At 39.1% G+C, this 15,009-nt stretch overlaps 1 protein-coding gene across 1 annotated transcript in view; it reads left to right on the top strand.

The window, feature by feature from the left end:
* The window catches only part of LOC309960728 (transmembrane protease serine 11C-like), a gene marked incomplete at both ends in the record, with an annotated part of 47,304 nt that overhangs the window by 17,230 nt on the left and 15,065 nt on the right, over positions 1 to 15,009 (top strand). Inside the window, 2 exon segments of the mRNA XM_082837668.1 lie at positions 2,761 to 2,828; positions 4,637 to 4,800. Of these exon segments, the coding sequence (XP_082693794.1) occupies positions 2,761 to 2,828; positions 4,637 to 4,800 (232 nt within the window).

The following is a 15,009-nucleotide window of genomic DNA, read 5'->3' as shown; positions in this document are numbered from 1 at the left end:
CCCTCAGGTTTCATTGCTCAACATTTGTTCCCTCTCCTCTTCACCTCCCCCTCTATTGAGACCTCAATTCTGTTTTATATCTTGCTTTCCTAGAATCCTGAGTCATGTATTCTCCTCAGTTGTGATATGTGAATGCTATATTACTGAATTCTTGAATATCCATAAATAACTTTCTTTTACTCTAACGAGAAATTATACCTTGACTGAGAATAGGATTGTTAAATTGTCAGCTTTTTCTCTCAGAGTATGAGGATATTATTCCACCAGGTTCCACCTTCAAATGTTACAGATGAAATGATTCTGTTTCTTCTGACAACATATTTTTACTTCAGTATTAAAGTTTATAGCTAAAATTCGAAAATATTCCCCTGATGCATTAAATATGCCTGAAACTCAGTCTATCCCTTTGAATCTGTAGATTTTGATCTTTACTTAATTCAGAACCACCTCCTACTACTACTTATTTTACTATTATTATTATTTTTTCCCTCTATCTCTTTCTCTCTTCAAGATCCTATTATTTACAGCCACTTCTGGAATCATGATCTAAGTGTTTTGTTTCTCTTCCCTCATTGTTTTCTTCTTTTTAAATTTTACTATTTAAAGTATTTATTCTTTTTGGCCTTACAGGTCACAAATTTGGATCTCAAGAATGACACTCATCTTTTTAAATTGACCCACTAAATTTTTAACTTGAAAATTGTGCTTTTTAGTACCACATAGTCTTTTTTTGATGTACCTGAATGTTCTTATGTGTGCTTTTTTGCCATTGTTGTTAGGTTGCTGTTTTCTCCAGAAGTTCTCTTTTGATGAGCACCTAATCTGTTATTTCCTTTCTCTGGCTGCTGGGTTTCTTTATTTGTATTATCATTTTTCCTTGTTGGTTTATTCGGGCCACTGTCTTGTTACTGGAGACAATCCTACAAGATAGAGCATGAGCTATTCTTAAATCCTGTAGTCTGAATGTGGGCAGCAGGTCTTCTGCATCTCCAAACCAAGGACCCAGGAGGAAGTCTTCCAGCTCCCCATGTTCTGCCCAGTACTAGCCTAGCATCAGGAGAAAGGAGGCTTCAGCCCCCTTTTCAGTTCCTTCTTGGCTTCTGTGGAGCCATGGAAACACACTCACATGGTTCAATGTCGACCTTATCCCTGGGTATTCAAGCACCTCTCTTGACCAAGATCTTCCCAGGGCCTGTTTTGATTCTATCCTTGCACAGGACTCATACTATTTTCTAAGTTCTTCCTTGACCTGTGGAAAAGAAATTCTTCATCACCTTCCTGTTTCTAGGACTCCCATAAAACCCAATTCCACCTGGCCCCAGGAGTGGCAGATTGGAATAGAGAATAGAAGAAAAATACAGTATAGTTAAGTTACCATCTTGTCAGGATTCCTCCATTCACTATATTTAGGAATAACATCCAAACTTATTACCATGGCCAAATAGGCTGTCTGTAATCACATTGCTATCTACCTGGGCAACCTCAGCTTACACACTCTCCCTTGCTCATTTTACTTGAGTCACAGCAACTTTGCTTCTATCCCTAAAATATACTAATCTCATTTTTACCTAGGATTATATCACTTGCTGTTCACTCCTTATAGAATATTCTTCTCCCCTTGATAGTCAACTTTACATCTTTCAGGTCTCAATCAAATGTCACCTCTTGAAAGAGATCTTATTTTATCATTCAAGTACTATTCCCTAAATCACTCCATCACATCATTTTACATTTTTCATATCACCTAACACTATCTCAGATTATCATATTTATATATTTATTTCTTGGTCTGCTTATTATCTGTCTCCTTCATTGAATCTCCAAGAAAGTATGGATCTATCTAATTTGTTAGTAGTTTTATTTCAATAGATATTTATTGAATAAATGAACATATTCCAATTGCTTTGGAGCAAGAGGAAAAATATAAATTAAATCTTTGCAATTCCAAAAATGAGTCACTGTTTCTGAAGGACTATCTTTGCCAAAGTAAAAGCCATGGACAGTGCAACATTTTGTCTTGTCCTCTGTGAAGGTCCTGCTGTGAGAAATCATCATTAGGTTAAGATCAAGAACAGCTGAGAAAATGACTCTTATGTGAGATTTCTCTGAGAGATTTCTACATATCCTGCTTTGAACCCGTCAGTAGCACGTAACTGAAAGATCAGGGAAAATGGTTTGCAGTCCAGAGGTGAAAAGCAGGCTGCCATAGTACAAAAACAAAAATAGAGAGAAATATTTCCTCCTTCTCGGGACACTTCTGCTTAGTTTTATGGCATTGATGTTCAATGGAGGCTGAACATGGAAGACAAACTCTATTCGTTGGACCTTTGAATTTATCTCTCTAAAATGAATATTCTTCCCTATCATGCTGTTAGGAAGCAAATATTATTGCCTCACCTTGCCACACAATTTATTGATTTAAGGATATTTGAGAATTAATTGAGCTAGTATAAAGGTAATTTTCAAAAAAAACACACACGTTTAACACACATTGCGTCTCTTTCTTAAATGAGATCTGGGGAAATTTTAACACTATGTATTTGATGATATTAAGGAGTTATTTGATCCCTAGGATGTGGATAATAGTAGAATGAAACTGGTTTGGTTTGGTTTGATTGATAACTGCTGAAGATGAATGATGGGTACATGGGGTACATTATACTATTCTATTTATTTTCATGTATATTTGAAGTTCTTCACAGTGAAAACTTTAAAATTAAAAAATTAAAAGCGTAAGTTATTCATTTTACTGTTTAACAGATAAATGAAACATTTCATGGATCCAGACTGAGAAGACAGTATGTCAAATCTCATGTTGCCCCAGTAAGGTATGTAAAACAGCCTGAGAGGTGCAAAGAATAAACTTTTCCTTTGCCTTCATATCTCATATTCAACAGAATATCTTTGCATAATATATAATCGAAAGGTTAAATTTGAGGCTTCAAAACCACTAGCATTTTCAAATGTGAAAAAATGTATTCAAGGTCTGTTGGAAAATTATTAAACCAGAGCCAAGAGTTCCAGCTGATGGTGAGTATCAGGTAAAGGTTAAATGAGGTTGTTTTTTATTTGAAGGCACAAAGTCAAAAAGCAAATCTAAAATCAGATAATTTCAACGTAAGAATGGATAAGATAGGAGAGCCACATATAAAATGTCTGACCCAGGAGTGGCACACTAGTAGATAATGTGCCAAATCTTGCTTAGAATTGTGGATTAAATGTAAAAGTTTGAAAATTTCACATAAAAGCAGGATTCTCAGAATGCGTTAAAAAAAATCAAAAGATCTAACAACATGTGACCCACATTCCCACACAGTAACAATATTCTGACACTGAAGCTTCACTGTTTGCAGCAGGCCCTAACACTCACACAAATGTATACATATGTATTTACACCCAACCAGCTTCACTCTTTTACCTTACCTTCCTAATTCTACGGTTATTTTCTAGCAGCAAAGATGTTTATCCAAACACTGGTGAGGAAGAGGTAACCTGCAATAGATATGGAAAAATAATAGCCACAATCTCAAATAGAAAAGCTAATATGCTTTGGAATATACCTCCTCCTAAAACTAGAACTTGTGCTATTTAATTTTCTTGGTTCCTTTTTAAATAATCCATGCTTTCAACCAGAACCCCCAGAGAACTTATATTAACTCATTTAACCTGATAGCAACCCTGTATGGTATATACATATTAGTTTCTCATTTTGCAGAGGAGATTGAAGCAAAGTTAGGTTAAGTGACTTGCCAAGGTCACATATTTAATAAGTAAAAAACTGTGGTCTGGGCTTCCCTGGTGGCACAGTGGTTGAGAGTCTGCCTTCCGATGCAGGGGACATGGGTTCGTGCCGCAGTCCAGGAAGATCCCACATGCCGCGGAGCGGCTGGGCCCATGACCCATGGCCACTGAGCCTGCGCGTCTGGAGCCTGTGCTCCGCAACGGGAGAGGCCACAACAGTGAGAGGCCCGCGTACCACAAAAAAAAAAAAAAAAAAAAAAAAAAACTGTAGTCTGAACCCAAGCAATCATATCTAGATTATTGCAACAACTTGTCTAATCTTCAGCTTTCACTCTTGCTCCACTATTATACAAACTGCATGCAGCAATCAAAATGAATTAGAAGAGGCCATCATCCCCTTCCTTAATATCCTCTGGCAGTTTCCCACAAATTCCACACTTCTTACGTAGTGCACATAACCTTACCTGGAATGGCCCTGCTTCTCTCTGACCTCATCTCATACCCTCATCCTCATTCAACACTTATATCCATACAGATTGCTATTATTCCCCCAATAAACATGATAAAATTGTTCCCACCACTGGGCTGTCGAAGCACAAATTGCACCATACAAAATTGAACAGACAAGGAAGATATTGTTCAAGGCTTTTGCAACAGGGTAGATGGTTGAATATGAATGTGAAATGGTGAATCTAGAGTACAAACTCAGTTCCTGTGAATCTAAATCACACTCTCTTTGCTGTTCACCATGTCAATAAAGTGCCGTTTCCACTCCCTTCGGAGGAACTAGAAAACTGCCAGGAGCTCTGCTTAACAAAGGATAGAATGACTCCACTAAGAATGATAGAGGCTTAGTAATAAAAGCATAATTTCTTTGTCTGTTTCTGTTCTGCAGCCGAGCCAAAGGAAAAGTGATAACACATGCTGTGCTTAAGTTTAAATCCTGTTATATGAATAATGAAGCAAAATTTTGGGATAGGATCGAAACCATTTTACATCAGAAGCTAAAGGGCAAAACTGGGTCTTTATGTATAGATTCTTCTTCATTTAGATTTTCAGGTAAGCTTTTTATGTATGGTACAGAATGATTTTCATCTTTTAATTTGAATATGGTGTTTTGCTGTACAAATGAAAACAATACTTCTCTCTTTAAATATCATTTCATAGATAATGGTAATTATTTTTAACCACTGTTAAAGTAATCAAGGTCTCTGTTAATCAATTTTTTGATATAGAATCATCCTTGTATTCTTGAAATTAAACTTTATTTACTGATAGATTTTTTTCAAAAAAAGCAATCATGGTCCCAAATAACATTTCTTTGCAAAACAAGGCAGCCTTAAGCTCGAACACTTATGGTTTGTTCTGTGGGTCATGATTTCTCTCTCAGTTCTTTTGGATGTCTTAAGAATCTAGACTCCCAAATTCAAGAACTGAGTTTGAATATCTTTAACATCAAACTTATTTCTTGATAGGCCTTTAATGGATTTCATCTCTCTCTTATATCCAATCTAATTCTTATTCTTGGTCACATAACAATATTGTGAAAGATGGCTTCTAAAAGATAGTGACACATGTCCTCCATTCCCAGGATAATCAGTGTCTCCCTGATCTTGATAAATGTATAGCCAATGCCTGGCACATCTAAGCTAGGCTATCAGTTCTCTGCTACAACAAATTTGATCAAGGGCAGAAAAGTATCCTATCCCTACAGGAAGGACTAAAGGACTAAAGGTTTATGAAAAAAAAAATCGAGTCCAAGTGTTCATTTGTCTGGAACATCAAAAGGATCAAAAAGCAAAACCTGAACATGCTTCTCCTGGATAAAAATCCATCATGTTGTTGAAATGTGACTCTCCTCGGGTTATATTAGACGCTTTGTCTTAGAACCTTCCTTCTCACACAGCTACGTGTGATTACCTTAAAAAAACACGGAGAAATAATGCAGTTCTCTGATTTACAGAGAATCAACCACCAAAGATATATTTTTGGAAACTCATCTGCTAAAACCATGAACTCACATAGTAAAGAAACAGCATTATATTCCTGGTATTCCTCCAAACTTTAAGAACATTATGTAGGATCCCAGGAAAACAGACTTTCTGGGAGGTATTTCCTAGGTTTATGGTTTTCCTCAGTAGTTTTATTTATTATAATGCCATCCAACAAGTTTATGGAGAGCAGTGACTGATAAGTGTAATACTCTTAAGTACATGCAGTGCTTTGGTAATGTCTTAGCCTCTACCTGTTCCCTAGAAACTCCCTATCTCTCCTCCTTCACTTCTCATCAGAAGCTAGACGTCTCATGAAACTGACTGGGCATTCACAGGTGCAAGATCAAACTCAGAAGCTGAGCGGGCCAGGCCTCCAAAACCACAATGAAGTGAGTTAACACAAAGTTCACATTTAAGACAGCTCTTATAGAGATTATGAACCTTCGTTAGTCAACACATAAATGGGTCTCTGGCTTAGGGATTTATGAAAGCTTATTTAGGTAGCCAAGGTTGCTGTCACAGCATCTTATTGAATAGCCTGACCTTCTTATGCTGCCTGGTTAGTTTGGTTGCTTAGCGGCTGCTCCTAAGTATGTCAAGGTTGTGGATTTCATTTTCATACAAGCTGCTAACATAGAGGAAAAAGACATCACTGGCCAGTGCTATTAGTTACAATGAATGCCTGAATACAATACCAGTGTTCCCATATGATTATGCCTAGAAAGAGGGCATATAGAATAATGATATGCATAAACTGTGTATCATCGGTGCATAATAGAGATGTTCCGGATGCATAGAAGAGAAGTTTCATTAGAACAAAAGCCACCTAGGACTTTAGAGCTTAATTCCCTTACAGAACCCCAACTGAGGAAGGCCGATGGCAAGTTTGGCACATGTACGCTGCTAGTAGGCACTGCTATCCCCAGATTTAAGATGCAAAGAGTGCTTCAATTATTAAGACCTGTGAACATAATATGCAATTTAATTTTCCACTCACTCTTGAATTCCAGGGAAATGACACTGCTACTATCTTCCTAGGTACTAGAAATCAGTATTTACAGTGTATTCTTCAGTGAGAGATAAGTATTTTCTCCATCAATTCTAAACTTACTAGATCAGAGAATTTTCAAATTGACTACCAGGCATAAAGCCTAGAAAAAACATTGATGGAATAGTTTTCCCCTGCCCATAATAGAATATTTTCCAGAAAAATCTCTCAAATGGCAAATTTCTTAACCTAATACCATTGAGTTCAGTGGTGAAAGTTTTTATGCATTCCCAAACCCCTGAATTTATATTCACTTATACTTTATCCTTAAACAATATCACATTATTTTAAAAATAGAGATGATAACCTCAATAGTTAAGATTAGTTAACACAATCAATACTTTATAAATTATTTCCTTTATAAATTATAAGATCATGCTTACATGATCTTGTTATTTTATAGCTTAACAGGCAGAACATACATGTGATACTTAATGTTTATGCAAACTTTAATGCAAAAAAACCCAGAACATACATGTGATACTTAATGTTGTGCAAACTTTAATGCAAAAAAAGAAAGAAAAGAACAAGTAAAGCAATGCAAGTGATATCCCACCAAACAAGTTGACCTCACAGCATGATGCACTTGACTGTCACTGCCGTAAACTATCAAGCCAGCAGCTAAGAAGAAAATGTAATGCTAGACTAGATCTACCAACTACACAACTGCAAGGATGACCACATGGTGTTTCTCTCCTGGAAGCTTTGGAAGGAAAAATCTAAGTCATTCTTTGTAAAAACAAAGAAATGCCTCATAAGCTGAAGTGAGGGTTTTAATGAAATGCCTTATAAAGTTGAATGCTCATAACTTTAATGGGCATACTTAAGGATATGACTGTACCTTGTTTTAAAAAATATTTATTATTTCCTACAGAAAAATGCTTGTACCTGCTGCTACACTTAATCATTTACTGATTAAGCATGAAAAATAGTTTAAATACTTATGCTAAATCATAACTGGTTAAAGTAAAAACTCAAATTATGTGACAGTAATAGAAATTCATACACAAGGATGACGGTCCTGACCCACCGTTAAGGGTTTTACAAGAAAAGGAATGAAGCTCTGGCCTAGCACTCATTTGTGTGTCGCTGGGCAACACTGAGATATAAATGATGCTAGTAGAACACAGCTTTTTCATGTGGCTTGATCCTGAGACACTGCATGGCTTCATTTGTACCATGTTTTAACCAACTTTAACCAATCATTCTTTGATAACTTCTAGAGGACATTTTGTTAAAGTATACTGTTTCCCAGAGACATGTTCTCTTTCTTTAAGTATTTTTCAAATGCAAGCTTGAAATATATATATTATTGAATGATACAGCTATTAGACACAGTCCAGATACTTTAAGAGAATTTAAAAATTATTAATAGTCATTGCATTAAAGGACTTGCTATCAATAGGGCACACAACACATACTGTCACAGAATTATCTGTAAAACAAGAATGTTCTTCCAAATGAATAATCCTTATTTTCTAATCTCTATAAAAGGAAAAATATTATAATTTATATTGGTTATTTTTGATAGTCAGGCACTAATTTTAAATGCTTAACACTAAGACACTCCATCTAGTGGGCCAATTCAGTTACTTGCCTGGACTACCTGCTACATCCATGTAGAATGACTGAGACTCGATCAAAATAGGCTTAGTAGACCAGACCCCAACAGATTTTATTTAGTGGAGTTCTAGATTCATCTTGCCAATTTAGATCCAGGATACCTGAAATGAATCCTGAACTTTTTTTTTTTAACATCTTTATTGGAGTATAATTGCTTTAAAGTGGTGTGTTAGTTTCTGCTGTATAACAAAGTGAATCAGCTATACATATACATATATCCCCATATCTCCTCCCTCTTGAGTCTCCCTCCCACCCTCCCTATCCCACCCCTCTAGGTGTTCACAAAGCACAGAGCTGATATCCCTGTGTTATGCAGCTTCTTCTCACTAGCTATTTATTTTACATTTGGTAGTGTATATATGTCCATGTCACACTCTCACTTTGTCCCACCTTACCCTTCCCACTCCCCATGCCCTGAAGTCCATTCTCAATGTCTGCATCATTATTCCTGTCCTGCCCTTAGGTTCTTCAGAACCTTTTTTTTTTTCTTAGATTCCATATATATGTGTTAGCATATGGTATTTGTTTCTCTCTTTCTGACTTACTTCACTCTGTATAACAAACTCTAGGTCCATCCACCTGACTACAAACAACTCAATTTCATTTCTTTTTATGGCTGAGTAATATTCCATAGTATATATGTGCCAAATCTTCTTTATCCATTCATCTGTTAATGGACACTTAGGTTGCTTCCATGTCCTGGCTATTGTAAGTAGTGCTGCAATGAACATTGTGGTACATGACTCTTCTTGAATTATGGTTTTCTCAGGGTATATGCCAAGTAGTGGGACTGCTGGGTCACATGGTAGTTCTATTTTTAGTTTTTTAGGAACCTCCATACTGTTCTCCATAGTGGCTGTATCAATTTGCATTCCTACCAACAGTGCAAGAGGGTTCTCTTTTCTCCACACCCTCTCCAGGATTTGTTTGTAGATTTTTTGATGATGGCCATTCTGACCGGTGTGAGGTGATATCTCATTGTAGTTTTGATTTGCATTTCTCTAATGATTGGTGATGTTGAGCATCCTTTCATGTGTTTGTTGGCAACCTGTGTATCTTCTTTGGAGAAATGTGTATTTAGGTCTTCTGCCCAGTTTTGGATTGGGTTGTTTGTTTTTTTGATATTGAGCTCCATGTGCTGCTTGTAAATTTTGGAGATTAATCCTTTGTCAGTTGCTTCACTTGCAAATATTTTCTCCCATTCTGAGGGTTGTCTTTTCATCTTGTTTATGGTTTCCTTTGCTGTGCAAAAGCTTTGAAGTTTCATTAGGTCCCATTTGTTTATTTCCATTTCTCTAGGATGTGGGTAAAAATGTCCTTGCTGTGATTTATGTCATAGAGTGTTCTGCCTATGTTTTCCTCTAGAGTTTTATAGTGTCTGGCCTTACATTTAGGTCTTTAATCCATTGTGAGTTTATTTTTGTGTATGGTGTTAGGAAGTGTTCTAATTTCATTCTTTTACATGGAGCTGTCCAGTTTTCCCAGCACCACTAATTGAAGAGGATGTCTTTTCTCCATTGTATATTCTTGCCTCCTTTATCAAAAATAAGGTGACCATATGTGCATGGGTTTATCTCTGGGCTTTCTATCCTGCTCCATTGATCTATATTTCGAGTTTTGTGCCAGTACCATACTATTTTTTTTAACATCTTTATTGGAGTATAATTGCTGTACAATGGTGTGTTACTTTCTGAGTTATAACAAAGTGAATCAGCTATACATACACATATATCTCCATATCTCCTCCCTTTTGCGTCTCCCTCCCTCCCACCCTCCCTATCCCACCCCTCTAGGTGATCACAAAGCACTGAGCTGATCTCCCTAGGCTATGCAGCTGCTTCCCACTAGCTATCTATTTTACATTTGGTAGTGTATACATGTCCATGACACTCTCTCACTTTATCCCAGCTTACCATCCCCCTTCCCATGTCCTCAAGTCCATTCTCTAGTAGGTCTACATCTTTATTCCCATCCTGCTCCTAGGTTCTTCATGACAATTTTTCTTTTGTTTTGCGTTTTTAGATTCCATATGTATGTTTTAGCATACAGTATTTGTTTTTCTCTTTCTGACTTACTTCACTCTGTATGACAGACTCTAGGTCCATCCACCTCATGACAAGTAACTCAATTTCGTTTCTTTTCATGGCTGAGTAATATTCCATTGTGTATATGTGCCACATCTTCTTTATCCATTCATCTGTTGATGGACACTTAGGTTGCTTCCATGTCCTGGCTATTGTAAATAGACCTGCAATGGACTTTGTGGTACATGACTCTTTTTTTTTTTTTTTTTTTGTGGTACGCGGGCCTCCCACTGCTGCGGCCTCTCCCGTTGCGGAGCACAGGCTCCGGACGCGCAGGCTCTGGACGCACAGGCTCAGCAGCCATGGCCCACGGGCCCAGCCGCTCCGCGGCATGTGGGATCCTCCCGGACCAGGGCACGAACCCGCGTTCCCCGCATCAGCAGGCAGACTCCCAACCACTGCGCCACCAGGGAAGCCCCATGACTCTTTTTGAATTATGGTTTTCTCAGGGTATATGCCCAGTAGTGGGATTGCTGGGTCGTATGGTAGTTCTATTTTTAGTTTTTTAAGGAACCGCCATACTGTTCTCCATAGTGGCCATATCAATTTACATTCCCACCAGCAGTGCAAGAGGGTTCCCTTTTCTCCACACCCTCTCCAGGATTTATTGTTTGTAGATTTTTTGATGATGGCTGCTCTGAACACTGTGAGATGATATCTAATTGTAGTTTGTTTGTTTGTTTTTTCTGTAGGCGGGCATCTCACTGCCCCGGCCTCTCCCGTCATGGAGCACAGGCTCCAGATGCGCAGGCCCAGCGGCCACGGCTCATGGGTCTAGCCGCTCCGCAGCACATGGAATCCTCCCAGATTGGGGCACGAGCCCGTGTCCCCTGCATCGGCAGGCGGACTCCCAACCACTGCGCCACCAGGGAAGCCCTCTCATTGGAGTTTTGATTTGCATTTCTCAAGTGATTAATGATGTTGAGAATGCTTTCATGTGTTTGTTGGCAATCTGTATATCTTCTTTGGAGAAATATCTGTTTAGGTCTTCTGCCCTTATCTGGATTAAGTTGGTTGTTTTTTTGATAATGAGCTGCATGAGCTGCTTGTAAATTTTGGAGATTAATCCTTTGTCAGTTGCTTCATTTGCAAATATTTTCTCCCATTCTGAGGGTTGTCTTTTCATCTTGTTTATGTTTTCTTTTGCTGTGCAAAAGCTTTTAAGTTTCATTAGGTCCCATTTGTTTACTTTTGGTTTTCCTTCCATTTCTCTAGGAGGTGGGTCAAAAAGGATCTTGCTGTGATTTATGTCATAGAATGTTCTGCCTATGATTTCCTCTAAGATCAGGAACAAGACAAGGATGTCCACTCTCAGCACTATTATTCAACATAGTTTTGGAAGTCCTAGCCACAGCAAACAAAGAAGAAAAAGAAATAAAAGGAATCCAAACTGGAAAAGAAGTAGTAAAACTGTCACTGTTTGCAGATGACATGATACTATACATAGAGGATCATAAAGATGCCACCAGAAAATTACTAGAGCTAATCAATAAATTTGATAAAGTTGCAGGATACAAAATTAATGCACAGAAATCTCTTGCATTCGTATACACTAATGAAGAAAAATCTGAAAGTGAAATTAAGAAAACACTCCCATTTACCACTGCAACAAAAAGAATAAAATATCTAGGAATAAACCTACCTAGGGAGGAAAAAGACCTATATGCAGAAAATTTTAAGACACTGATGAAAGAAATTAAAGATGATACAAACAGATGGAGACATATACCATGTTCTTGGAATGGAAGAATCAATATTGTGAAAATGACTATACTACCCAAAGCAATCTACAGATTCAGTGCAATCCCTATCAAATTACCAATGGCATTTTTTATGGAACTAGAACAAAAAATCTTAAAATTTGTATGGAGACACAAAAGACCCCGAATAGCCAAAGCAGTCTTGAGGGAAAAAAATGGAGCTAGAGGAATCAGGCTCCCTGACTTCAGACTATACTACAAAGGTACAGTAATCAAGACAATATGGTACTGGCACAAAAACAGAAACATAGATCAATGGAACAAGATAGAAAGCCCAGAGTTAAACCCACTCACCTATGGTCAACTAATCTATGACAAAGGAGGCAACAGTATACAATGGAGAAAAGACAGTCCTTCAATAAGTGGTGCTGAGAAAACTGGGCAGCTACATGTAAAAGACTGAAATTAGAACACTCCCTAACACCATACACAAAAATCAACACAAAATGGATCAGAGACCTAAATTTAAGACCGGACACTATAAAACTCTTAGAGGAAAACATAGGAAGAACACTCTTTGTCATAAATCACAGCAAGATCTTTTTTGATCCACATCCTAGAGTAATGGAAATAAAAATAAACAAATGTGACCTAATGAAATTTCAAAGCTTTTGCACAGCAAAGGAAACCATAAACAAGACAAAAAGACAACCCTTAGAATGGGAGAAAATTCTTGCAAACGAATCAACGGACAAATGATTAATCTCAAAAATATATAAACAGCTCATGCAGCTCTATATTAAAAAAACAAACAACCCAATCCAAAAATGGGTAGAAGACCTAAATAGACATTTCTCCATAGTAGACATACACAAGGCCAAGAAGCACATGAAAAGTTGCTCAACATCACTAATTATTAGAGAAATGCAAATCAAAACTACAATGAGGTATCACCTCACACCAGTTAGAATGGGTATTATCAGAAAATCTACAAACAACAAATGCTGGAGAGGGTGTGGAGAAAAGGGAACCCTCTTGCACTGTTGGTGGGAATGTAAATTGATACAGCCACTATGGTGCACAGTATGGAGGTTCCTTAAAAAACTAAAAATAGAATTACCAGAGCTTCAAGACGGTGGAAGAGTAAGACGCGGAGATCACCTTCCTCCCCACAGATACATCAGAAATACATCTACACTTGGAATTGCTCCTATAGAACACCTACTGAACACTGCCAGAAGACCTCAGACCTCCCAAAAGGCAAGAAACTCCCCACGTACCTGGGTAGGGCAAAAGAAAAAACAGAGACAAAAGAATAGGGACAGGACCTGCACCAGTGGGAGGGAGCTGTGAAGGAGGAAAGGTTTCCACACACTAGAAGCCCCTTCACGGGCAGAGACTGCAGGTGGCAGAGGGGGGAAGCTTCAGAGCCACAGAGCAGAGTGCAGCAACAGGGGTGCGGAGGGCAAAGTGGAGAGATTCCCGCACAGAGGAGAGGATCGGTGCCGACCGGCACTTACCAGCCCGAGAGGCTTGTCTGCTCACCCGCCGGGGCCGGCGGGGCTGGGAACTGAGGCTTGGGCTTCGGTCGGATCCCAGAGAGAGGACTGGGGCTGGCGGCGGGAACACAGCCTGCAGAGGGTTAGTGCACCACGGCTAGCCGGGTGGGAGTCGGGGAAAAGTCTGGAACTGCCAAGAGGCAAGAGACTTTTTCTTCCTTCTTTGTGTCCTGGTGCGCGAGGAGAGGGGATTAAGAGCGCTGCTTAAAGGAGCTCCAGAGACCGGCGCAGGCCGCGGCTATCAGCGCAGACCCTCAGACGGGCATGAGACGCTAAGGCTGGTGCTGCAGCCACCAAGAAGCCTGTGTGCAAGCACAGGTCACTATCCACACCGCCCCTCCCGGGAGCCCGTGTAGCCCACCACTGCCAGGGTCCCGTGATCCAGGGGCAAGTTCCCCAGGAGAACGCACGGCACGCCTCAGGCTGGTGCAACGTCATGCCAGCCTCTGCCGCCGCAGGCTCGCCCTGCACTCCGTGCCTCCCCCTGGTCTGAGTGAGCCAGAACCCCCGAATCAGCGGCTCCTTTAACCCCATCTTGTCTGAGTGAAGAACAAACGCCCTCCGGCGACCTACACGCAGAGGCGGGGCCCAATTCAAAACTGAGCCCCAGGAGCTGTGCGAACAAACAAGAGAAAGGGAAATCTTCCCCAGCAGCCGAAGGAGCAGCGGATTAAAGCTCCACAGTCAACTTGATGTACCCTGCATCTGTGGAATATATGAATAGACAACGAATCATTCCAAATTGAGGAGGTGGACTTTTGGGAGCAAAGATATATTACTTTCCCCCCCTTTTCTCTTTTTGTGAGTGTGTATGTGTATACTTCTGTGGGTGATTTTGTCTCTATAGCTTCCCTTTCACCATTTGTCCTAGGGTTCTGTCTGTCCATTTTTTTTGTTTGTTTGATTTCTTTCTTTCTTTTTTAACTTTTTAAAAGTTTTTTTCTTAATAATTATTTTTTAATTTAATAACTATTTTATTTTACTTTATTTTATTTTATTTTATCCCCTTTCTTTCTATTTTTTCTCCCTTTTATTCTGAGCTGTGTGGATGAAAGGCTTTTGGTGCTCCAGCCAGGATTCAGTGCTGTGCCTCTGAGGTGGGAGAGCCAACTTCAGGACACTGGTCCGCAAGAGACCTCCCAGCTCCACGTAATATCAAACGGCGAAAATCTCCCAGAGATCTCCATCTCAATGGCAAGACCCAGCTTCACTCAACGACCAGCAAGCTACAGTGCTGGACACCCTATGCCAAACAACTAG

The sequence above is a fragment of the Leucopleurus acutus genome (genome assembly GCF_964270905.1).
Source record: "Leucopleurus acutus genome assembly, chromosome: 4".
Taxonomy (NCBI): Eukaryota; Metazoa; Chordata; class Mammalia; order Artiodactyla; family Delphinidae; genus Leucopleurus; species Leucopleurus acutus.
This window is presented reverse-complemented; position numbering and strand designations above follow the sequence as displayed.